The sequence below is a fragment of the Bombina bombina genome, chromosome 4 (genome assembly GCF_027579735.1).
Source record: "Bombina bombina isolate aBomBom1 chromosome 4, aBomBom1.pri, whole genome shotgun sequence".
NCBI lineage: Eukaryota > Metazoa > Chordata > Amphibia > Anura > Bombinatoridae > Bombina > Bombina bombina.
Genome location: NC_069502.1, coordinates 48,105,774 through 48,133,677, shown reverse-complemented (window position 1 = coordinate 48,133,677; position 27,904 = coordinate 48,105,774). Strand labels below are relative to the sequence as shown.

Below are 27,904 nucleotides of genomic sequence, written 5' to 3'. Positions count from 1 at the left end.
ATAGATAGATAGACAGATAGATGGATGGATAGACAGACAGATAGATAGATTGATAAATAGATAGAAAGATGATAGATAGATTGATTGATTGATTGATTGATTGATGATAGACAGACAGACAGATGGATATACAAACAGTCAGATAGAAAGATTCATACATGGATAGATAGATAAATAGACAGACAGATAGATAGATTAAATGATTGATTGATAGATGATAGATAGACTGACAGATAGATAGATTAAATGATTGATTGATAGATGATAGATAGACAGACAGATAGATGGATAGACAGACAGTCAGATAGATATATTAATAGATGGATAGATAGACAGGCAGACAGACAGACAGACAGACAGGTAGATAGAAGCAAAGCTGGAAGTAAATGTTTGAACTAAGTGGTATATCATACTGGGAGGCGAGTGTCAGTTGGGCTAAAGCAAGACTCTCATATGTGGATGATGCACCAGCCAGTTGATAGCTATTTTGTATATGCTTCAGCTATAAAGAGATGGCATAATATAATATAATAGCTGATTTATCTGTATCATCTGTATCATCTGACATCAGCTGACCTTGACGCTGAATGTGATGGATTCCATAACAAAGATACGGTCAGGAAAGACGCTCGCCACCTCCTCTACACTGCTGAAATACTGCACTGGCTCGCGCACATCTCGATCCTGGTCCAGCAACTTGAACTTCCCTGGAAAACAAAAAAGCAAGAGGTTTATTAGGGATATGAATGTATATCTCAAAAACTTACATTCAGTGGAACAGGTTTGGCCAACTGATGTGATATTCTAGGTTGGCTACAGTATGTAGGAGCATATTATCATATTATATCATATTATCACCCACCTTTTCCCACAATTGGGGATATAACTTACAAAGTTCTAAAAAAATAGAGTGCAAAAGAGATCAATGTCATACATAACACTTCAGATATACATTGTTATTGCATTACAATAAGTACAATAGGAATTACATTCCTCAGTATATGACTGGAAGTGATTTCAAATAGGCACCTATTAGCTGTAGTATCCTCATTTTATTTAGAAAGGGTATGATAAACAGAGGTAACCCCTAATTGCGGGTGTCGATATTTATGAGCATAAAATTCCCTTAAAAGAACAAATGGCCTCACTTGGACCTTTAACAGTAGCGTGCAGTAATAGGGCGGTATAGTAGGGGTCACCTATGAACATTAAATATGCAGGGCCAAGTATATATAATAGTGTGCTGGTAAATACAGAGATAAACAAATTCTCGGTGGCATATTACATAAAGCACAATATCAGATTTATTATTGCTATATATTTGCTATAAGATATATGGAATATATATACAGGGAGTGCAGAATTATTAGGCAAGTTGTATTTTTGAGGATTAATTTTATTATTGAACAACAACCATGTTCTCAATGAACCCAAAAAACTCATTAATATCAAAGCTGATTAGTTTTGGAAGTAGTTTTTAGTTTGTTTTTAGTTATAGCTATTTTAGGGGGATATCTGTGTGTGCAGGTGACTATTACTGTGCATAATTATTAGGCAACTTAACAAAAAACAAATATATACCCATTTCAATTATTTATTTTTACCAGTGAAACCAATATAACATCTCAACATTCACAAATATACATTTCTGACATTCAAAAACAAAACAAAAACAAATCAGTTACCAATATAGCCACCTTTCTTTGCAAGGACACTCAAAAGCCTGCTATCCATGGATTCTGTCAGTGTTTTGATCTGTTCACCATCAACATTGCGTGCAGCAGCAACCACAGCCTCCCAGACACTGTTCAGAGAGGTGTACTGTTTTCCCTCCTTGTAAATCTCACATTTGATGATGGACCACAGGTTCTCAATGGGGTTCAGATCAGGTGAACAAGGAGGCCATGTCATTAGATTTTCTTCTTTTATACCCTTTCTTGCCAGCCACGCTGTGGAGTACTTGGACGCGTGTGATGGAGCATTGTCCTGCATGAAAATCATGTTTTTCTTGAAGGATGCAGACTTCTTCCTGTACCACTGCTTGAAGAAGGTGTCTTCCAGAAACTGGCAGTAGGACTGGGAGTTGAGCTTGACTCCATCTTCAACCCGAAAAGGCCCCACAAGCTCATCTTTGATGATACCAGCCCAAACCAGTACTCCACCTCCACCTTGCTGGCGTCTGAGTCGGACTGGAGCTCTCTGCCCTTTACAAATCCAGCCACGGGCCCATCCATCTGGCCCATCAAGACTCACTCTCATTTCATCAGTCCATAAAACCTTAGAAAAATCAGTCTTGAGATATTTCTTGGCCCAGTCTTGACGTTTCAGCTTGTGTGTCTTGTTCAGTGGTGGTCATCTTTCAGCCTTTCTTACCTTGGCCATGTCTCTGAGTATTGCACACCTTGTGCTTTTGGGCACTCCAGTGATGTTGCAGCTCTGAAATATGGCCAAACTGGTGGCAAGTGGCATCTTGGCAGCTGCACGCTTGACTTTTCTCAGTTCATGGGCAGTTATTTTGCGCCTTGGTTTTTCCACACGCTTCTTGCGACCCTGTTGACTATTTTGAATGAAACGCTTGATTGTTCGATGATCACGCTTCAGAAGCTTTGCAATTTTAAGAGTGCTGCATCCCTCTGCAAGATATCTCACTATTTTTGACTTTTCTGAGCCTGTCAAGTCCTTCTTTTGACCCATTTTGCCAAAGGAAAGGAAGTTGCCTAATAATTATGCACACCTGATATAGGGTGTTGATGTCATTAGACCACACCCCTTCTCATTACAGAGATGCACATCACCTAATATGCTTAATTGGTAGTAGGCTTTCGAGCCTATACAGCTTGGAGTAAGACAACATGCATAAAGAGGATGATGTGGTCAAAATACTCATTTGCCTAATAATTCTGCACTCCCTGTATATGGGAGTGGTAGGTTGTGATTAGTTAGCGGTATTTGCAAGATAAACCGCAAATTAAGTTTCTGTGAACAGTCAAAGAGTTCCAGAAAACTATAATAAGTCTCTGGGCATAACCAGAGAGCTATACAGGGGATGGTGGGACGTGTCCGGTACATTAAGATTGTGGGAATAGTGTCATCGGATTTATCAATTATAGGGCCATTTACAAGCTTGTTAAAGCATTTATTTATCAGCAAGAACTAACAAGTTTCAAGTAAACCAGTCTAATATGAGATTACCCCTCTACGCTAAATCTATACTATATGAAAATCATTAACCTCATTTTGTATAAGTTTAAACCTTGCCACCCGGGCATGGGCCCTATGCCCAATAACAGGTCGACCTTATTATTAAATATGTCATTCTCAATAGAAGATTGCTGTATATGTTATGGTTAGTTTATGAGTAATAAAGATTAGCATGGAGTGCTCAATATCTTGGTAAACTAGGCTGTAAGAAAAAATAGACCTTTTATATATACAACAGTTACTGGTTAATCCCGGAGAAATGTCATTATTAGAAGCAGTTATCTATTTCAGAAGCCAGAGAATAAACCCAGATAACACTCATTTTGTTAATAATGATGAGGTAGTGCTAGACTCATTATATAAATGGCATAAGGGCAAATACCAAGATTAGAATTAGGATTATAGAGCCAAGTTATAAAATGGGGAATTCCTCAGAAGTATATAATGATCTGAATCTAAGTTAGTTGGTAATACCAATTTATTTGGGTGTCTTCAGCTAGTTATATATATTACAACATATTAAGCACAACTGAATTAACGTAATTGTTCTTTCTAGAGCAATTGTAGGGGAGCCAAGCCGACAAACATGATACAGATAGTGAGATAGCCTTCTTACAACCATTCAACTGGGGTTATAAGTTATGTATGGTAGAATAAAAGCTGATTCATGTAGTCATGTAGTAAAAACAACTTCTAATATGTCATGTGACCGTTTAAGGGCATATCATTTTGAAGATATTAGCAGATTATTATAAGTAGGGTAGAAACCTCAAATTAAAATAAAACTATTGACAGTGTGGTACCCAAACTAGGTGGTTGCAAGGGGCAATAAAGGTTTCTAGCCCACACCAACTCTAAGGGCAGCCAGCATATATGCTCTATAGTAAGTGAGTGTATAAAAAACATTTTGTGTCCCAACCAGGTTAGCAAAAAAACTGTAAGGTTGAATCATGGAAGGGAGCATGGACAGCAAAATGTCACAATATAGTAACAGTAACTCTGAAAGTCTCACCACTGTAGAAAAGTCTTGTATTAAGGTCAAGCTGGACCTGAGAGTATAAGAAAACATAGTATCCTTCACATGAGAATATCGTGAGCCATCCTTCCTGTCCGGAATATAGCTGTGTTGTTCGCAATAAGTATCGCCGTCATAAGAGACTGTCGTAGAGTCAACAACATCAGTATCCAAAAGCACTGCTTTCTCATCAGTTGCAGCTGCCATCATGCGTGGTACACCTGTCTCCTCGACCAAGTGAGTATTCCCAAAAGCCGCTGACATCGCACACTCCAATCTTGAAAAATGCGTCTGCAATAACTGCGCCATTTCCCCTCTCTACGTGGCCAGCGGCATAGTGTTATCCTCTGAATGAAAAATTTCCATGTCTGGTGCAAGTCCATTGCGGATTCAAATCAGCACCTGTAGATAACCTCCAGTGTTCTCTGGCTTTGGGTATTGAATGTAGGTCACCATAGAAAATGCAGCACAAGAGCTGTCCGTCTTAGGCCCAGATGTTTTAGTTGTCAGTTCTAGGTTCCCAAACTCAAAAGATTCGGCTATAAATAAAGCTCCGTGGGATAAGACATCACATCCCATAGTTTGAAATCGTGGATGGTGTATTTTATATCAGATAATGGGCAGATTATTGAGGCTTTTACCGCAGCTTAAAAAATTGCTTTCTCTCAGGTTGAATGTCCGGACACGCCCCCCTCCCACAATTCAACTTTTGATATTGGAGTAATATAGAAACATAGATTTGGACGGCATATAAGAACCATAGGCCATACAAGTCTGCCCAAAATTTCCTAAAGGTGTAAACTTATCTAGTTCATATAACAGGCTTTTTGTTTATCCCATACATTGCTTAGCATGTAGGATACCCTTATGCTTATACAAGGCATTAGATAGTATGTAGGATAGCCTTAAGCTTATCATTGGCATTACTTAGTATGTAGGATAGTCTTATGCTTATGCCATACATTTATTAGTACGTAGGATAGCATTATGCATATCCCAGGCAGTAATTAGTATGTAGGATAGCCTTATGCTTATCCCAGGCAGTAATTAGTATGTAGGATAGCCTTATGCTTATCCCAGTCATTAGTTAGTATGTAGGATAGCCTTATGCTTATCCCAGGCAGTAATTAGTATGTAGGATAGCCTTATGCTTATCCCAGTCATTATTTAGTATGTAGGATAGCCTTATGCTTATCCCAGGCATTAGTTAGTATGTAGGATAGTCTTATGCTTATCCCAGGCAGTAATTAGTATGTAGGATAGCCTTATGCTTATCCCAGGCATTATTTAGTATGTAGGATAGCCTTATGCTTATCCCAGGCATTATTTAGTATGTAGGATAGCCTTATGCTTATCCCAGGCATTATTTAGTATGTAGGATAGTCTTATGCTTATCCCAGGCATTAGTTAGTATGTAGGATAGTCTTATGCTTATCCCAGGCAGTAATTAGTATGTAGGATAGCCTTATGCTTATCCCAGTCATTATTTAGTATGTAGGATAGCCTTATGCTTATCCCAGGCATTATTTAGTATGTAGGATAGCCTTATGCTTATCCCAGGCATTATTTAGTATGTAGGATAGTCTTATGCTTATGCCATACATTAATTAGTACGTAGGATAGCATTATGCATATCCCAGGCAGTAATTAGTATGTAGGATAGCCTTATGCTTATACCAGGCATTAGATAGTATGTAGGATAGTCTTATGCTTATCCCAGGCATTAATTAGTATGTAGGATAGACTTATGCTTATCCCAGGCATTTATTAGTATGTAGGATAGCCTTATGCATATCCCAGGCAGTAATTAGTATGTAGGATAGCCTTATGCTTATACCATGCATTGGGTAGTATGAAGGATAGTATTATGCTTATCCCAGGCATTAATTAGTATGTAGGATAGCTTATGCTTATCCCAGGCATTAATTAGTATGTAGGATAGTCTTATGCTTATCCCAGGCATTTATTAGTATGTAGGATAGCCTTATGCTTATCCCAGGCAGTAATTAGTGTGTAGGATAGTCTTATGCTTATCCCAGGCAGTAATTAGTATGTAGGATAGACTTATGCTTATCCCAGGCAGTAATTAGTATGTAGGATAGCCTTATGCTTATACCATGCATTAGGTAGTATGAAGAATAGTATTATGCTTATCCCAGGCATTAATTAGTATGTAGGATAGCCTTATGCTTATCCCAGGCAGTAATTAGTATGTAGGATAGCCTTATGCTTATACCATGCATTAGGTAGTATGAAGAATAGTATTATGCTTATCCCAGGCATTAATTAGTATGTAGGATAGCCTTATGCTTATCCCAGGCAGTAATTAGTATGTAGGATAGCCTTATGCATATCCCAGGCAGTAATTAGTATGTAGGATAGCCTTATGCATATCCCAGGCAGTAATAAGTATGTAGGATAGCCTTATGCATATCCCAGGCAGTAATTAGTATGTAGGATAGCCTTATGCATATCCCAGGCAGTAATTAGTATGTAGGATAGCCTTATGCTTATTCCAGGAATTATTTAGTATGTAGGATAGACTTATGCTTATCCCAGGCATTATTTAGTATGTAGGATATCCTTATGCTTATCCCAGGCATTATTTAGTATGTAGGATAGCCTTATGCTTATTCCAGGTATTATTTAGTATGTAGGATAGACTTATGCTTAACCCAGGCATTATTTAGTATGTAGGATAGACTTATGCTTATCCCAGGCATTATTTAGTATGTAGGATAGACTTATGCTTATCCCAGGCATTATTTAGTATGTAGGATAGCCTTATGCTTATCCCAGGCATTTGTTAGTATGTAGGATAGCCTTATGCTTATCCCAGGCATTATTTAGTATGTAGGATAGTCTTGTGCTTATCCCCGGCATTATTTAGTATGTAGGATAGTCTTATGCTTATCCCAGGCATTTATTAGTATGTAGGATAGCTTATGCTTATCCCAGGCATTTATTAGTATGTAGGATAGTTTATGCTTATCCCAGGCATTAATTAGTATGTAGGATAGCTTATGCTTATCCCAGGCATTTATTAGTATGTAGGATAGTTTATGCTTATCCCAGGCATTAATTAGTATGTAGGATAGCCTTATGCTTACCCCAGGCATTAATTAGAATGTACGATAGTCTTATGCTTATCCCAGGCATTATTTAGTATGTAGGAAAGCCGTATGCTTATCCCAGGCATTTATTAGTATGTAGGATAGCCGTATGCTTATCCCAGGCATTTATTAGTATGTAGGATAGCCTTATGCTTATCCCAGGTATTATTTAGTATGTAGGATAGCTTATGTTTATCCCAGGCATTAATTAGTATGTAGGATAGTCTTATGCTTATCCCAGTAATTAATTAGTATGTAGGATAGTCTTATGCTTATCCCAGGCATTAATTAGTATGTAGGATATTCTTATGCTTATCCAAGACATTAATCAGTATGTAAGATAGCCGTATGCTTATTATCCCACTCATTTATTAGTATGTAGGAAAGCCTTATGCTTATCCCAGGCATTATTTAGTATGTAGGATAGCCTTATGCTTATCCCAGGCATTAATTAGTATGTAGGATAGCCTTATGCTTATCCCAGGCAGTAATTAGTATGTAGGATAGTCTTATGCTTATCCCAGTAATTAATTAGTATGTAGGATAGCTTATGCTTATCCCAGTCATTAATTAGTATGTAGGATATTCTTATGCTTATCCAAGACATTAATCAGTATGTAAGATAGCCGTATGCTTATTATCCCACTCATTTATTAGTATGTAGGAAAGCCTTATGCTTATCCCAGGCATTATTTAGTATGTAGGATAGCCTTATGCTTATCCCAGGCATTAATTAGTATGTAGGATAGCCTTATGCTTATCCCAGGCAGTAATTAGTATGTAGGATAGCCTTATGCTTATCCCAGGCATTATTTAGTATGTAGGATAGCCTTATGCTTATGGAGAAGTAGAGCAAAGTCCAGCACACAGGTGCTATCCTGCAAAGTCACAATGACCTGCTTCCAAGGTCAAGGTAATGATATCAAAAAAACAGAGATTAGTGACAGCATAGATATTTATTCGTGAGACAGCAGGACAAACAGCAACGTTTCGAGACTTGTGTCTCTTTGTCAAGCTAATGTGTACAATAAACTAGAACACCTTATATAGCAATCTACCACCAGGTGGCGCTAAAAACACAGGTAAGAATTAACCTCTTATATACTAAATATATTTATCATATAACACATATAAATTATGTACAAAAGATACTCCATAATTATCATTTCAATAATGTTATTCAGAGATTGGCAATTGAATTTAAGGTAAAATGTACAAAATTTAAAGTGCAATGTACAAAACTTACTCAGAAATGGTTCCCTAGATATTTACTACAATACAAAATAAAATTTATAGTGCAATATTGAATTCTGAATAAATTAACAGGGGTTTTTTGAAAAAATATATTTTACATTTTTAATTTTTCAAATTCTAGAATTCAAACACAGAGATAATTTCCCTATAGAAACACTGATAGGTCCCAGTCCTTATTCATACCATTGGGATACATGGTACCCAATTCATGAATCCAGAATGCTTCACGCTGTTTTAGCATTTTCTCTCTGTCCCCACCTCTACGTAATTTGGGGACATGATCAATGATCTGAAAACGAAGTTGATTTATGGCATGTTTTTTATCTAAAAAATGTTCTGCGACTGGAGCTTTAACATTTTTAGTTCTTATAGAACTTTTATGTTCTATGATTCTATCGCGTATGCACCTTGTTGTCTCTCCAATATAGCTCCGCCCACAGGGACATTTAATTAGATAAATTACATAATCAGTGTTACAGGTATAGTATCCCCTAATGTAATATTTTTTACCATTACATGGGTGGTGGAACACTGGGCCTTTAATTAAATTTCCACAACATGAACAATTTAGGCATGCATATGAACCACATCTGTTGGTAGTTATATATCTCTGGTTTATAGTTTTTCTAGATCCTATATCTGCCTTAATTAAATGATCATGGAGATTTTTGCTGCGTTTGTATGCCGGCATAGGTGGTTTCTGGAATTCTAGAATGTTAGGGTTACATTCACTCAATATATTCCAATGTTTCCTCACTATTTTTTGTATTGCCGGACTGAGACTGGAAAATTCTGAGACAAAGGCTAATCTACTATCTTTGTCAGTCTCCTTTCTCTTATTTATAGTTTGTAACAAACTTTCTCTAGGAGTAGACAAAATAGATCTAATTTCCTTTTTAATTAAAGTTGGTGGGTAGCCTCGCTCAATAAACCTATGACCCATATCTCCCAATCTAGCCTCTACTATATTAGGGTCAGAAACAATACGTCTGACTCTTAATAGTTGGCTTTTAGGAAGAGAGTTTATTAAGGATGGAGAATGTGCACTTTCATAATGTAACAAACTGTTACGGTCAGTACTTTTCCTGAATAGATCAGTTTTTAAAGTGCAGCCATCCTTAATCACTCTGGTGTCTAAAAATTCAATAGTTTCCTCATTCCATGTTAATTTAAATTTGATATGATTGCTGGCAGAATTCAAATCTGCCACAAATGCCATTAGGGTTCCAACGTCGCCCAGCCATACCCCGAAGATATCATCTATGTAGCGCCACCAGGTGGCGCCACATAGAGTAAACCAATTATTACAAAAAACAAATTTTTCTTCGAATACATTCATAAAAATGTTGGCGTAGTTTGGGGCGACGTTGGAACCCATGGCTGTACCTTGAATCTGCATATAAAAGTTGTCTTCAAAAAGAAAATAATTGCAATTTAGTACCATATCAAGTAACTGTAACAAAAAGTCAACTTTCTGTCTGTTCAATTTAGAATCATTTGCCAGCACTGACTCTACAGCTCCCAGACCACTGGCATGTGTAATGGAGGTGTATAAACTGTCTACATCTAAGCTATAAAGAATAAATTTACTTGAAGAGAAGTTTAGAGTCTCCAATTTAAGGAGGAAATCACTGGTATCCTTAATGAAAGATGTAGACAGTTCCACATAAGGTCTAAGTATCTTGTCTAAAAAAACAGATACATTAGTAAGTACAGAGTCAGTGCTAGCAATGATAGGGCGACCGGGGGGGGGTTTCAAGGTTTTTGTGTATCTTGGGGAGGACATATATCACTGGGGTGTGGGGATGTTTAACTGTAAGAAACTTAACTAGATCTGCATCTATCAAGTTATTTTTAAGAGCTGTATTTAATTTATGATCCAATTCTTTTTGTATAGAGAATACAGGGTTTTTTGTTAGTTTCTTATAAACAGTACTATCCTTTAATTGCCTATAAATTTCATTAATATAATCAGTTTTAGACATTAAGACTAAAGCTCCACCCTTATCAGCTCTTTTCAATATGATATCCTTTTTTGATTTTATTGCTTCCAAAGTTTCAAAATCTTTTTTGTTAAAATTAACTGATTTTAAATTGTTGTTAAAATAATTTTTCCTATGATTAAATTGCTCATTAGTTTCAGTAATGTGTTGAAGATGTTCAATATCCTTTTTAACTAAATCTATATAGGTTTCCACACTATGATTTAATTGGTTAGGAATAAATGTACTCTTATTGCGTAAACCAAGTTGCTGCATAGAAATATTTTCTTTATTTTGCATTTTAGGTTTATCTTGATACGCGATATTATTAAAGAATGCTTTCAATTTTAGAGTACGGAAAAATCTAAATAGATCAGTTTGCAATCTAAAAAAATTACATTTCTGCTTTGGACAGTAAGATAGTCCTTTGTTTAAGACGGAAAGTTCATCAACAGTAATGTCAGCCTTAGAGATATTTACCACGTTGTTAACGGTTATACTTTCTTCTGAGATCGAAGTTGAAGATTTGATTTCACTTTGTTGGTCGTGGTCTTTTTGGCTTTTGCGGTGTTTCTTTCCTCCACGCCTTTGTCGGCGTCTGAGTCCCCCGGAGATGTGCCTGATGATTCCGAGCTGCTGCCATGGTATGCCGATATCCCTCCGCGACGTCTCTGACGACCGGAAGTTGTTCTACGGTTGGTGCCTTCCGGATCATACCGCCACCGATAGACTCTACCTTGGGTATAATCTTTTTCATCTCAGCTGAATTTGGTACGTTTCCGTACTTCGATCTCTTTTCTGAGATCATCAATCTTGGATGTAGTATCTGTCAGTATTTTGTTTGACTCCTCTTGTGGCAAGGTATGTTTAATGGTGGATTCCATCTCTGTCAGTTTTGTTTGTTGTTGTACAATTTCTTTGTTAAGGCAATCAACTGTTAGTACCATAATGTCCATAGAGCATTTGTTTAATATTTGCTCGAATACATCACAGTAATCTTTATTATCCCGCATTAGTGTAGGGCGGGCATTCATACGCAGTCCCTGTGGGATTCTTTTTACACGGTGATATTCCGCTAAAGTTCTTGCATGTAAATCATATGCAAGTTTTTTCTTTGCAAGCTTTTCATATTCTTTTACTGAAGTATCAGAAGGAGCCATCTGTAGGAAATCTCTTTGGTGAGGGTGGTAATTCTTGAGGCTTCCATTTCTGAGTAAGAAAAAGTTTTGAATCCTGCTTGTGTCTCTTCCATTGTTTCACACAGTTCTGTGTAATACTGGTGCAGGGACTTTAAGGAAGCAAACAGCTAATGGAGAAGTAGAGCAAAGTCCAGCACACAGGTGCTATCCTGCAAAGTCACAATGACCTGCTTCCAAGGTCAAGGTAATGATATCAAAAATGAAATGATAATTATGGAGTATCTTTTGTACATAATTTATATGTGTTATATGATAAATATATTTAGTATATAAGAGATTAATTTTAGCGGAATATCACCGTGTAAAAAGAATCCCACGGGGACTGCGTATGAATGCCCGCCCTACACTAATGCGGGATAATAAAGATTACTGTGATGTATTCGAGCAAATATTAAACAAATGCTCTATGGACATTATGGTACTAACAGTTGATTGCCTTAACAAAGAAATTGTACAACAACAAACAAAACTGACAGAGATGGAATCCACCATTAAACATACCTTGCCACAAGAGGAGTCAAACAAAATACTGACAGATACTACATCCAAGATTGATGATCTCAGAAAAGAGATCGAAGTACGGAAACGTACCAAATTCAGCCGAGATGAAAAAGATTATACCCAAGGTAGAGTCTATCGGTGGCGGTATGATCCGGAAGGCACCAACCGTAGAACAACTTCCGGTCGTCAGAGACGTCGCGGAGGGATATCGGCATACCATGGCAGCAGCTCGGAATCATCAGGCACATCTCCGGGGGACTCAGACGCCGACAAAGGCGTGGAGGAAAGAAACACCGCAAAAGCCAAAAAGACCACGACCAACAAAGTGAAATCAAATCTTCAACTTCGATCTCAGAAGAAAGTATAACCGTTAACAACGTGGTAAATATCTCTAAGGCTGACATTACTGTTGATGAACTTTCCGTCTTAAACAAAGGACTATCTTACTGTCCAAAGCAGAAATGTAATTTTTTTAGATTGCAAACTGATCTATTTAGATTTTTCCGTACTCTAAAATTGAAAGCATTCTTTAATAATATCGCGTATCAAGATAAACCTAAAATGCAAAATAAAGAAAATATTTCTATGCAGCAACTTGGTTTACGCAATAAGAGTACATTTATTCCTAACCAATTAAATCATAGTGTGGAAACCTATATAGATTTAGTTAAAAAGGATATTGAACATCTTCAACACATTACTGAAACTAATGAGCAATTTAATCATAGGAAAAATTATTTTAACAACAATTTAAAATCAGTTAATTTTAACAAAAAAGATTTTGAAACTTTGGAAGCAATAAAATCAAAAAAGGATATCATATTGAAAAGAGCTGATAAGGGTGGAGCTTTAGTCTTAATGTCTAAAACTGATTATATTAATGAAATTTATAGGCAATTAAAGGATAGTACTGTTTATAAGAAACTAACAAAAAACCCTGTATTCTCTATACAAAAAGAATTGGATCATAAATTAAATACAGCTCTTAAAAATAACTTGATAGATGCAGATCTAGTTAAGTTTCTTACAGTTAAACATCCCCACACCCCAGTGATATATGTCCTCCCCAAGATACACAAAAACCTTGAAACCCCCCCCGGTCGCCCTATCATTGCTAGCACTGACTCTGTACTTACTAATGTATCTGTTTTTTTAGACAAGATACTTAGACCTTATGTGGAACTGTCTACATCTTTCATTAAGGATACCAGTGATTTCCTCCTTAAATTGGAGACTCTAAACTTCTCTTCAAGTAAAGTATAGCTTAGATGTAGACAGTTTATACACCTCCATTACACATGCCAGTGGTCTGGGAGCTGTAGAGTCAGTGCTGGCAAATGATTCTAAATTGAACAGACAGAAAGTTGACTTTTTGTTACAGTTACTTGATATGGTACTAAATTGCAATTATTTTCTTTTTGAAGACAACTTTTATATGCAGATTCAAGGTACAGCCATGGGTTCCAACGTCGCCCCAAACTACGCCAACATTTTTATGAATGTATTCGAAGAAAAATTTGTTTTTTGTAATAATTGGTTTACTCTATGTGGCGCCACCTGGTGGCGCTACATAGATGATATCTTCGGGGTATGGCTGGGCAACGTTGGAACCCTAATGGCATTTGTGGCAGATTTGAATTCTGCCAGCAATCATATCAAATTTAAATTAACATGGAATGAGGAAACTATTGAATTTTTAGACACCAGAGTGATTAAGGATGGCTGCACTTTAAAAACTGATCTATTCAGGAAAAGTACTGACCGTAACAGTTTGTTACATTATGATAGTGCACATTCTCCATCCTTAATAAACTCTCTTCCTAAAAGCCAACTATTAAGAGTCAGACGTATTGTTTCTGACCCTAATATAGTAGAGGCTAGATTGGGAGATATGGGTCAAAGGTTTATTGAGCGAGGCTACCCACCAACTTTAATTAAAAAGGAAATTAGATCTATTTTGTCTACTCCTAGAGAAAGTTTGTTACAAACTATAAATAAGAGAAAGGAGACTGACAAAGATAGTAGATTAGCCTTTGTCTCAGAATTTTCCAGTCTCAGTCCGGCAATACAAAAAATAGTGAGGAAACATTGGAATATATTGAGTGAATGTAACCCTAACATTCTAGAATTCCAGAAACTACCTATGCCGGCATACAAACGCAGCAAAAATCTCCATGATCATTTAATTAAGGCAGATATAGGATCTAGAAAAACTATAAACCAGAGATATATAACTACCAACAGATGTGGTTCATATGCATGCCTAAATTGTTCATGTTGTGGAAATTTAATTAAAGGCCCAGTGTTCCACCACCCATGTAATGGTAAAAAATATTACATTAGGGGATACTATACCTGTAACACTGATTATGTAATTTATCTAATTAAATGTCCCTGTGGGCGGAGCTATATTGGAGAGACAACAAGGTGCATACGCGATAGAATCATAGAACATAAAAGTTCTATAAGAACTAAAAATGTTAAAGCTCCAGTCGCAGAACATTTTTTAGATAAAAAACATGCCATAAATCAACTTCGTTTTCAGATCATTGATCATGTCCCCAAATTACGTAGAGGTGGGGACAGAGAGAAAATGCTAAAACAGCGTGAAGCATTCTGGATTCATGAATTGGGTACCATGTATCCCAATGGTATGAATAAGGACTGGGACCTATCAGTGTTTCTATAGGGAAATTATCTCTGTGTTTGAATTCTAGAATTTGAAAAATTAAAGATTTAAAATATATTTTTTCAAAAAACCCCTGTTAATTTATTCAGAATTCAATATTGCACTATAAATTTTATTTTGTATTGTAGTAAATATCTAGGGAACCATTTCTGAGTAAGTTTTGTACATTGCACTTTAAATTTTGTACATTTTACCTTAAATTCAATTGCCAATCTCTGAATAACATTATTGAAATGATAATTATGGAGTATCTTTTGTACATAATTTATATGTGTTATATGATAAATATATTTAGTATATAAGAGGTTAATTCTTACCTGTGTTTTAGCGCCACCTGGTGGTAGATTGCTATATAAGGTGTTCTAGTTTATTGTACACATTAGCTTGACAAAGAGACACAAGTCTCGAAACGTTGCTGTTTGTCCTGCTGTCTCACGAATAAATATCTATGCTTTCACTAATCTCTGTTTTTTGATAGCCTTATGCTTATCCCAGGCATTATTTAGTATGTAGGATAGCCTTATGCTTATCCCAGGCATTATTTAGTATGTAGGATAGCCTTATGCTTATCCCAGGCATTATTTAGTATGTAGGATAGCCTTATGCTTATCCCATGCATTATTTAGTATGTAGGATAGCCTTATGCTTATCCCAGGCATTATTTAGTATGTAGGATAGCCTTATGCTTATGAAAGCCATTAATTAGTATGTAGGATAGCCTTATGCTTATTCCAAGCAGTAATTAGTATGTAGGATATCCTTATGCTTATCCCAGTCAGTAATTAGTATGTAGGATAGCCTTATGCTTATCCCAGGCATTATTTAGTATGTAGGATAGCCTTGTGCTTATCTCAGGCATTATTTAGTATGTAGGATAGCCTTATGCTTATCCCAGACATAAATTAGTATGTAGGATAGCCTTATGCTTATCCCAGGCAGTAATTAGTATGTAGGTTAGCCTTATGCTTATCCCAGGCATTATTTAGTATGTAGGATAGCCTTATGCTTATCCCAGGCATTATTTAGTATGTAGGATAGACTTGTGCTTATCTCAGGCATTATTTAGTATGTAGGATAGCCTTATGCTTATCCCAGGCATGAATTAGTATGTAGGATAGCCTTATGCTTATCCCAGGCAGTAATTAGTATGTAGGATAGCCTTATGTTTATCCCAGGCATTATTTAGTATGTAGGATAGCCTTATGCTTATCCCAGGCATTATTTAGTATGTAAGATAGCCTTATGCTTATCCCAGGCAGTAATTAGTATGTAGGATAGCCTTATGCTTATCCCAGGCAGTAATTAGTATGTAGGATAGCCTTATGTTTATCCCAGGCATTATTTAGTATGTAGGATAGCCTTATGCTTATCCCAGGCATGAATTAGTATGTAGGATAGCCTTATGCTTATCCCAGGCAGTAATTAGTATGTAGGATAGCCTTATGCTTATCCGAGGCATTATTTAGCCTTGTGCTTATTTCAGGCATTATTTAGTATGTAGGATAGCCTTATGCTTATCCCAGGCATTTATTAGTATGTAGGATAGCTTATGCTTATCCCAGGCATTAATTGGTATGAAGGATAGCCTTATGCTTACCCCAGGCATTAATTAGAATGTACGATAGTCTTATGCTTATCCCAGGCATTAATTAGTATGTAGGATAGCCGTATGCTTATCCCAGGCATTTATCAGTATGTAGGATAGCCTTATGCTTATCCCAGGTATTATTTAGTATGTAGGATAGCTAATGTTTATCCCAGGCATTAATTAGTATGTAGGATAGTCTTATGCTTATCCCAGTAATTAATTTGTATGTAGGATAGTCTTATGCTTATCCCAGGCATTAATTAGTATGTAGGATAGCTTATGCTTATCCCAGTCATTAATTAGTATGTAGGATATTCTTATGCTTATCCCAGACATTAATCAGTATGTAAGATAGCCGTATGCTTATTATCCCACACATTTATTAGTATGTAGGATAGCCTTATGCTTATCCCAGGCATTATTTAGTATGTAGGATAGCCTTATGCTTATCCCAGGCATTAATTAGTATGTAGGATAGCCTTATGCTTATCCCATGCATTATTTAGTATTTAGGATAGCCTTATGCTTATCCCAGGCATTATTTAGTATGTAGGATAGCCTTATGCTTATGAAAGCCATTAATTAGTATGTAGGATAGCCTTATGCTTATTCCAAGCAGTAATTAGTATGTAGGATATCCTTATGCTTATCCCAGGCAGTAATTAGTATGTAGGATAGCCTTATGCTTATCCCAGGCATTATTTAGTATGTAGGATAGCCTTGTGCTTATCTCAGGCATTATTTAGTATGTAGGATAGCCTTATGCTTATCCCAGGCATGAATTAGTATGTAGGATAGCCTTATGCTTATCCCAGGCAGTAATTAGTATGTAGGTTAGCCTTATGCTTATCCCAGGCATTATTTAGTATGTAGGATAGCCTTATGCTTATCCCAGGCATTATATAGTATGTAGGATAGCCTTGTGCTTATCTCAGGCATTATTTAGTATGTAGGATAGCCTTATGCTTATCCCAGGCATGAATTAGTATGTAGGATAGCCTTATGCTTATCCCAGGCAGTAATTAGTATGTAGGATAGCCTTATGTTTATCCCAGGCATTATTTAGTATTTAGGATAGCCTTATGCTTATCCCAGGCATTATTTAGTATGTAAGATAGCCTTATGGTTATCCCAGGCAGTAATTAGTATGTAGGATAGCCTTATGCTTATCCCAGGCAGTAATTAGTATGTAGGATAGCCTTATGTTTATCCCAGGCATTATTTAGCCTTGTGCTTATTTCAGGCATTATTTAGTATGTAGGATAGCCTTATGCTTATCCCAGGCATGAATTAGTGTGTAGGATAGCCTTATGCTTATCCCAGGCAGTAATTAGTATGTAGGATAGCCTTATGCTTATCCCAGGCATTATTTAGTATGTAGGATAGCCTTATGCTTATCCCAGGCATTATTTAGTATGTAGGATAGCCTTATGCTTATCCCAGGCATTATTTAGTATGTAGGATAGCCTCATGCTTATCCCAGGCATTATTTAGTATGTAGGATAGCCTTATGCTTATCCCAGGCATTATTTAGTATGTAGGATAGCCTTATGCTTATCCCAGGCAGTAATTAGTATGTAGGATATCCTTATGCTTATCCGAGGCATTATTTAGTATTTAGGGTAACCTTATGTTTATCCCAGGCATTAGTTAGTATGTAGGATAGCCTTATGCTTATCCCAGGCATTATTTAGTATGTAGGATAGCCTTATGCTTATCCCAGGCATTATTTAGTATGTAAGATAGCCTTATGCTTATCCCAGGCATTAATTAGTATGTAGGATAGCCTTATGCTTATCCCAGGCAGTAATTAGTATGTAGGATAGCCTTATGTTTATCCCAGGCATTATTTAGTATGTAGGATAGCCTTATGCTTATCCCAGGCATGAATTAGTATGTAGGATAGCCTTATGCTTATCCCAGGCAATAATTAGTATGTAGGATAGCCTTATGCTTATCTGAGGCATTATTTAGCCTTGTGCTTATTTCAGGCATTATTTAGTATGTAGGATAGCCTTATGCTTATTCCAGGCAGTAATTAGTATGTAGGATAGCCTTATGCTTATCCCAGGCATTATTTAGTATGTAGGATAGCCTTATGCTTATCCCAGGCATTATTTAGTATGTAGGATAGCCTTATGCTTATCCCAGGCATTATTTAGTATGTAGGATAGCCTTATGCTTATCCCAGGCATAAATTAGTATGTAGGATAGCCTTATGCTTATCCCAGGCATGAATTAGTATGTAGGATAGCCTTATGTTTATCCCAGGCATTATTTAGTATGTAGGATAGCCTTATGCTTATCCCAGGCAGTAATTAGTATGTAGGATAGCCTTATGCTTATCCCAGGCATTATTTAGTATGTAGGATAGCCTTATGCTTATCCCAGGCATGAATTAGTATGTAGGATAGCCTTATGCTTATCCCAGGCCTTATTTAGTATGTAGGATAGCCTTATGCTTATCCCAGGCATTATTCAGTATGTAGAATAGCTTATGCTTATCCCAGGCATTATTCAGTATGTAGGATAGCCTTATGCTTATCCCAGGCAGTAATTAGTATGTAGGATAGCCTTATGCTTATCCCAGGCATTATTTAGTATGTAGGATAGCCTTATGCTTATCCCAGGCATGAATTTGTATGTAGGATAGCCTTATGCTTATCCCAGGCATTATTTAGTATGTAGGATAGCCTTATGCTTATCCCAGGCATGAATTAGTATGTAGGATAGCCTTATGTTTATCCCAGGCATTATTTAGTATGTAGGATAGCCTTATGCTTATCCCAGGCAGTAATTAGTATGTAGGATAGCCTTATGCTTATCCCAGGCGTTTATTAGTATGTAGGATAGCCGTATGCTTATCCCAGGTATTATTTAGTATGTAGGATAGCCTTATGCTTATCCCAGGCATTATTTAGTATGTAGGATAGCCTTATGCTTATCCCAGGCATGAATTAGTATGTAGGATAGCCTTATGCTTATCCCAGGCATTATTTAGTATGTAGGATAGCCTTATGCTTATCCCAGGCATGAATTAGTATGTAGGATAGCTTATGTTTATCCCAGGCATTATTTAGTATGTAGGATAGCCTTATGCTTATCCCAGGCATGAATTAGTATGTAGGATAGCCTTATGCTTATCCCAGGCATTATTTAGTATGTAGGATAGCCTTATGCTTATCCCAGGCATGAATTAGTATGTAGGATAGCCTTATGCTTATCCCAGGCATGAATTAGTATGTAGGATAGCCTTATGCTTATCCCAGGCATGAATTAGTATGTAGGATAGCCTTATGCTTATCCCAGGCATGAATTAGTATGTAGGATAGCCTTATGCTTATCCCAGGCATTATTTAGTATGTAGGATAGCCTTATGCTTATCCCAGGCATGAATTAGTATGTAGGATAGCCTTATGCTTATCCCAGGCATTATTCAGTATGTAGAATAGCTTATGCTTAGCCAAGGCATTTTTGAAGTCCTTCACAGTGTTTGTCTTTACCACCTCTAATGGAAATGAAGAAGCTTCTGCAAATTACCCCTGCGCAGGCGCTAAACCGTGCTTTATAATATTGATTCACATGCAGCTGAAACTTATTGTCATTTCAGTAAAAAAAAAATACATTTGTAAACAGTTTTTAATGTTTTTATAACATTTTCAGCATTTCATAAACAGTAACAACTTTAGCAACAACAATAATAAAATGTTTTAACGTTTGGGTTTTTATGACCCTTTAAGCAAGTAGTTAGTTGTTCTCACCAGTAGGGGTCTCTAGACTACGTCTCTAGGACAATATTTGCTGTCCTTCAGCACCAGGATTTTACAGCTGCTGGAATCTCAGGACGTGTGTTACACAGGCTGAACGTATCTTTGTAAATAACAGAAATATACTGACTGTCATCTTTACTAAGGTTTATGCTGCATAAATATTACCTTCGTCTTCGTGCAATGGACAATGCAATCACAGTCCTAGGTTCATTAAAGCTTTTGAGAACAAGCTGCTATTGACAAACATTCCAAGTCCTATACTTCACTTTACAGCAGTGGAGTATTTGGGTTTTTTGCCGCCCTAGGCATTCAAAATTCTGCTCCCCCCAAGGTTTTAGGCCTTTTTTCCCCTTACCATTTTTTTTTTCATAACAATTCAAAAGAAACACCAAAAATGCACCAAACATAGAATCATTTGTCTAATACCATTCTTATTAAATGGTATTAGACCAGCATGATCCTCTGATCTTCCAAGAAAACAAATTAAAAGTATTAATGCAAAATGGGAGAGAGTTATTCTTGAGCAACATAGAGATGTTCAACTACAGTTAATAGATTATTTCTGCTCCTCCCCTTTCTTCCTTCAACTAATATTGTCAGAGAACTACCCAAGTTTTTGGAGACATCTTAATTAAACGGACATAATACTCATATGCTAAATCACTTGAAACTGATGCAGTATAACTGTAAAAAGCTGAAAGGAAAATATCACCTGAGCATCTCTATGTAAAAAAGGAAGATATTTTACCTCACAATCTCCTCAGCTCAGCAGAGTAAGTTCTGTGTAAAAAGTTATACTTCGCCTGCTCCCAGCTGCAGGTAAAAATAAAAAAAAATGAAGAAATGAACAGCAGCCAATCAGCATTAGCAGTGCTGAGGTCATGAACTCTTACTGTGATCGCATGAGATTTGACTTAACTCTCATGAGATTTCATAGTAAGCTTCCTTTACCTGATTGGTGAAATAATATGAGAGTGCACGATGCTCATCCCCTAAGCCGTCCTAGGACAGACACACTAAAATGCTGCTTAGAAATCTTTTACAATGGGAGGTGGCTACCTTTTGAGGTAAAATATCTTTCTTTTTTACATAGAGATGTTCAGGAGATATTTTCTAGTCAGCTTTTTACAGCTATGCTGCATCACTTTCAAGTGTTTAAACATTTGGGTATTATGGCCCTTTAAATAGAACTGAAGCATTGCCTCCTTTTTTAATATTCAGTCAGATCTGTGGGTGACACCTATGCCTATATCTTATTTCTTGCTTCATCCTTTTTTTTTAATTTATTTTTTATTCTGTATATTTTATTAAAAGTTGTTCAAAAAATTCCCAATTCAGATATAGAAAGTCAGCTGGCTCATTAAGGTATTAAATGGATGAGTCTTCACCCTTTTCTTGTTTAATGATTATCAGAACCATGCTTCATTATTATCGGTATATGTTAATACTAAGTAGAGAAGTTTTGAAATATATTATCTATCATGGTTTTGTATGACGTAGTACAATGTATAATTTACTCTTGTCTTTTTTATGAAACTGGAAATGTTGTATGAATTGGGTGTAAAAATAAAGATTATAAAAAAAAATCAAAAGAAAATGGGCTAGCAAAACACGTGCATACAGGAGGGTTGAATTGCATGCATCTCATACCATTTTATCCCTGAGAGAAGGGAGAGAAAAGTAGGGGAGGGGAGAGAAGGAAGGGAAAGGAAAGAAGGAAGGGAGAGAGAGAAGAGAAAAGTGGGGAGGGAGAGAAGGGAGGGAGAGAAGGAAGGTAGAGAAGGGAGGGAAAGAAATGAGTGAAAGAACGGAGCAAGGGAGGGAGTTGAGAGAAAGAAGGGGGGGAGTTGAGTGAGGAAGGGAGGGAGAAAAGGAAAGAAGGGAGAGAGGAAGGGAGGGAAAGAAGAATATACTTTAAAGCAATCACTGCCCTTCACATGCAACAACATACAGTAATTACAATCATTCAAGTAATGAAACTTTTTAAGTGTCCGTTTACTATTTACTCCGTGGGTTCATGAATGCAGAGAAAGCAATTAGTAGCTAACATAGATTAGCGCTGAGAGTTTATGATTAGACATCACATGAATGCAGAGAGAGCAATTAGTAGCTAACATACATTAGCACTGAGAGTTTATGATTAGACATCACATGAATGCAGAGAAAGATAGCTATTAGTAGCTAACATACATTAGCGCTGAGAGTTTATGATTAGACATCACATGAATGCAGAGAAAGATAGCTATTAGTAGCTAACATACATTAGTGCTGAGAGTTTATGATTAGACATCACATTAATGCAGAGAGAGCAATTAGTAGCTAACATACATTAGCGCTGAGAGTTTATGATTAGACATCACATGAATGCAGAGACAGCTATTAGTAGCTAACATACATTAGCGCTGAGAGTTTATGATTAGACATCACATGAATGCAGAGAAAGATAGCTATTAGTAGCTAACATACATTAGTGCTGAGAGTTTATGATTAGACATCACATTAATGCAGAGAGAGCAATTAGTAGCTAACATACATTAGCGCTGAGAGTTTATGATTAGACATCACATGAATGCAGAGACAGCTATTAGTAGCTAACATACATTAGCGCTGAGAGTTTATGATTAGACATCACATGAATGCAGAGAAAGATAGCTATTAGTAGCTAACATACATTAGCGCTGAGAGTTTATGATTAGACATCACATGAATGCAGAGAGAGCAATTAGTAGCTAACATACATTAGCGCTGAGAGTTTATGCTTAGACATCACATGAATGCAGAGAAAGCTAACTATTAGTAGCTAACATACATTAGCACTGAGAGTTTATGATTAGACATCACATGAATGCAGAGAAAGATAGCTATTAGTAGCTAACATACATTAGCGCTGAGAGTTTATGATTAGACATCACATGAATGCAAAGAAAGCTATTAATAGCTAACATACATTAGCACTGAGAGTTTATGATTAGACATCACATGAATGCAGAGAAAGATAGCTATTAGTAGCTAACATACATTAGCGCTGAGAGTTTATGATTAGACATCACATGAATGCAGAGAGGGCAATTAGTAGCTAACATACATTAGCGCTGAGAGTTTATGATTAGACATCACATGAATGCAGAGAAAGATAGCTATTAGTAGCTAACATACATTAGCACTGAGAGTTTATTATTAGACATCACATGAATGCAGAGAAAGCTAGCTATTAGTAGCTAACATACATTAGCGCTGAGAGTTTATGATTAGACATCACATGAATGCAGAGAAAGATAGCTATTAGTAGCTAACATACATTAGCACTGAGAGTTTATGATTAGACATCACATGAATGCAGATAAAGCTAGCTATTAGTAGCTAACATACATTAGCGCTGAGAGTTTATGATTAGACATCACATGAATGCAGAGAAAGCCAGCTATTAGTAGCTAACATACATTAGCGCTGAGAGTTTACGACTAGACATCACAAGCTGATCTAAGCAGTGCACAGACGCATACAGTCTATTAGTTACTAAGACCTGCAATAAGCGCACTGCGCTTGCAGAACCCACCACAGCTGACAAGGGGAGGCAGCATATCAGCACAAGGTCTTCTCATCCAGCCTTACCTTGTAAGCATATCCCCGGGCAAGTTTCTCACCATGAACGCTTCCACTGCAAAAATGCCGGAAGCGTTCTTGGTGAAATGAAGCAACGGTTTAAAGGAGCACTGCCTGTTAAGAGCGCCCTTAATCAGCGCACGTGCCTTGTCTTCTGTGTAAAAGCCTGCACTTTATCACTCACTGTACTGTGTGCTGCCTTTTAGAGAGATGATAGGGCAGAGGTGCTGCCCCTCCCAAATCTGCTGCCCTAGGCACTGGCCTTGTTGGCCTAGGCCATAATACGCCCCTGCTTTAAAGGGACATACAGTTAAATATGTATATGCATAATGGAATTAGGGTTAAATCACATGAAACAATGGTCTATTTTTAAGAAGATTAGTGTCAGTGGAATAAGCGTCAATAGCTGTTACATAATAGTGGAGGTTGAGTGGGTGATGATTTATTAGTAGAAAGAGATCAGTAGAGTTGTTATCAGACTTCACATGAGACTCCCTTACCCAGTAGCCAATGCCAGTTGTCTCCCCATATAACAGAATTATTCTGTGAAGACAATCACAAGACAAGGGCGCCTCCTAGCGTAACAAGGTTATAATAATGTAAGATAAGAAAATACAAGTGAATACTCACAAGTAAAGCAGCACCCAATTGTGCTGAGTAAGACAGACTGGGAACTTGCAGTGTCCCAGCTAACTGGCCCAACGTGATAACCGGTATCCCAGGTGTTATCAGTGGGGGAAATAAGCTCAGACTCTCAAATGAAAATGTAGTTATCCAAATTTAATTAAAAAACATATAAAAACAGAGGTCAAATAATGACCCTGGTATTTTAAGAATTCTGCAGTCTGAATGTGTATTGTGACAAGGAGCTGACTCCATCTGGCGAGGTCCATTTATGTGAAATTCCACCTGTTTGAAAATGAAACCTTAATTACCATTAAAAGGACTGATTGCCTTGGAAACCTACTTATGGATTGACACTCTGAACAGCTAAGATTCACTAAGACTATTGTATATTGGTCCATTTTATATTGTGATTATACTCATTTGAGTCCTGAATACTGTTCTTTGTTCTTTGAGTTTATATGTGGTCTTAGAAATTCGATATTAGACCAATTCTTCTTTTTCCCCTGATATTGCGCCCCCTAGAGTTGACACAAAATGTGTGTACCAACAGAATAGGAATATCCCCATATAACACAATAGATCAGTTAAAAATTGTCTATTTTTTTAACATTTATTTTACTGGACAACCAATTTAATACTGTACAGACTAATTAAATACAGGACACCTGGCATCCATGAACGGCATTCATTAAGGGAAAGACTTCAGGTGGTCTAGGGCAGCGGTTCCCAACCTTTTTTCTCTCCCGTACCCCCTCTCTTCATTACCCCCACCCATCCCTCAAAAAAGTTGTTGTTTTTTAATTTAAACTATTTATTATCAGAGTATTGTCAGGTATAATTAGACTATCTATTATCCAGTATTATTAAACTATTTATTATCAGAGTATTGTCAGGTATAATTAGACTATCTATTATCCAGTATTATTAAACTATTTATTATCAGAGTATTGTCAGGTTTAATTAGACTATCTATTATCCGGTATTATTAAACTATTTATTATCAGAGTATTGTCAGGTATAATTAGACTATCTATTATCCGGTATTATTAAACTATTTATTATCAGAGTATTGTCAGGTATAATTAGACTATCTATTATCCGGTATTATTAAACTATTTATTATCAGAGTATTGTCAGGTATAATTAGACTATCTATTATCCGGTATTATTAAACTATTTAGTATCAGAGTATTGTCAGGTTTAATTAGACTATCTATTATCCAGTATTATTAAACTATTTATTATCAGAGTATTGTCAGGTATAATTAGACTATCTATTATCCGGTATTATTAAACTATTTATTATCAGAGTATTGTCAGTTATAATTAGACTATCTATTATCCGGTATTATTAAACTATTTATTATCAGAGTATTGTCAGGTATAATTAAACTATGTATTATCCGGTATTATTAAACTATTTAGTATCAGAGTATTGTCAGGTATAATTAGACTATCTATTATCCGGTATTATTAAACTATTTATTATCAGAGTATTGTCAGGTATAATTAGACTATCTATTATCCGGTATTATTAAACTATTTAGTATCAGAGTATTGTCAGGTTTAATTAGACTATCTATTATCCAGTATTATTAAACTATTTATTATCAGAGTATTGTCAGGTATAATTAGACTATCTATTATCCGGTATTATTAAACTATTTATTATCAGAGTATTGTCGGCTATAATTAAACTATCTATTATCCGGTATTATTAAACTATTTAGTATCAGAGTATTGTCAGGTTTAATTAGACTATCTATTATCTGGTATTATTAAACTATTTATTATCAGGGTATTGTCAGGCATTAATAAACTATTTATTATAAGGGTAAACCCAGATAATAAATAGTTTATTAATTCCTGATAATACCCTGATAACAGTTGATTAATAACTGACAATACCCTGATAATAAATAGTTTAAGGTGTGTGGCTGGCACCTCTGGTAACTGCCTGGTTGCCCCTAAACATGGCCTTGGGGGAGTCAAAGTGTAATGATCATAAAAATAAATATTTAAATTTGTGAGATCAGATCGATATTAACCATCCAGCCACTATGGACGTTTTTAGTTGGAGGTGAAGCAATCTGAATCAAGCAAGCACTAGCAGCAGTACTTTACTTACCGGCACTGACTAACTTATTTGGGGATGCAGACCCGCCTTGCCTGTGTGACTCGCAACCTCCACGGCTCTACCACACGTGTACACGTAGCTATGCTGCTGCAGTGCCGCTTCTAACTGAGCACTCAGTCAAACTTTTGTGCACGGAGGTGGAGCAGGAGCCTAAGCTGTCTGGTGACACAGGGTGATAATTAATATTTGTCATCCACACCCGGTCCACATATTTCAGGTGCAGGGACTCCCATTTGCCTATATACCAGGCCAGGACTTCCATTGTCATTTTCTGGCTGAGCGCTCCTTCCTTCCACAGTTCCGCGATGGTTATAAGTTGATGACCCATTGAGAGTGCTCCCCCAACCCTCCCCCCGCATCTTCCGCCATTACCAATAATATTTTCGCGTACCCCCAACTGGTACGCTGCATACGCCTGGCTACCGCAGGTTGGAAACCGCTGGTCTAGGGCATTGGTTTTCAAACCTGTCCTCAGGCCTCCCCAGCCGGCCACGTTTTGAGGATTACCCTGGATGAGATCAGGTAAAATAACTAGGTTTACTAATCAGCTGATTATTTCACCAATTTCCTCAAGATGTAGCCTGTTAGGGAGGTTTGAGGTCAGGTTTAAAAACCAGTGGTCTAGGGTTTTTAGAAGATGGAGCCAGACACATGCCGGACATGAAACCCAAATATTTTCTTTCATGATTCAGATAGAACATACAATTTTAAACAACATTCAATTTTACTTCTATTATCTAATTTACTTCCTTCCTTAGATATCCTTTGTTGAAGAAATAGCATTACACATGGGCAAGCCAATCACGTGAGGCTTCCAATCAGCAGCAACTGAGCCTATCTAGATATGATTTTCAACAAAGGATGTCAAGAGAATGAAGCAAATTAGATAATAGAAGTAGATTGGAAAGTTGTTCAAAATTGTATTCTCTATATAAGTCATGAAAAAAAAATTTGGTTTCATTTAAAATATCTATAAATGTATTTGATATAATTTGCTATATAAAATGAGCCATGCAGGTTCGGAGAGGGAATCACTGAATCTTTCTCACAGTCTACTGCTTTGCAAAACGACTTTACAGCCATTTACTTTCTATGGGAGGCTCCTAGCTACTCACAGCATCACAAAGTTCAGTAACAACCAGCAGAGAATTTAGACTCTGAAACCTGGTGCAAAAAATGTAATGCAAAGCTCAGTATCTTATTTTAGCAATTCACACCTTAATTA

At 36.7% G+C, this 27,904-nt stretch overlaps 1 protein-coding gene across 1 annotated transcript in view; it reads right to left on the bottom strand.

Annotated features, from left to right (window-relative positions):
* GAREM2 (GRB2 associated regulator of MAPK1 subtype 2) overlaps positions 1–27,904 on the bottom strand; it is a 271,203-nt gene that overhangs the window by 71,533 nt on the left and 171,766 nt on the right. Inside the window, exon 3 of the mRNA XM_053708899.1 lies at positions 577–707. Within this exon, the coding sequence (XP_053564874.1) occupies positions 577–707 (131 nt within the window). The remainder of the gene's footprint in view (positions 1–576; positions 708–27,904) is intronic.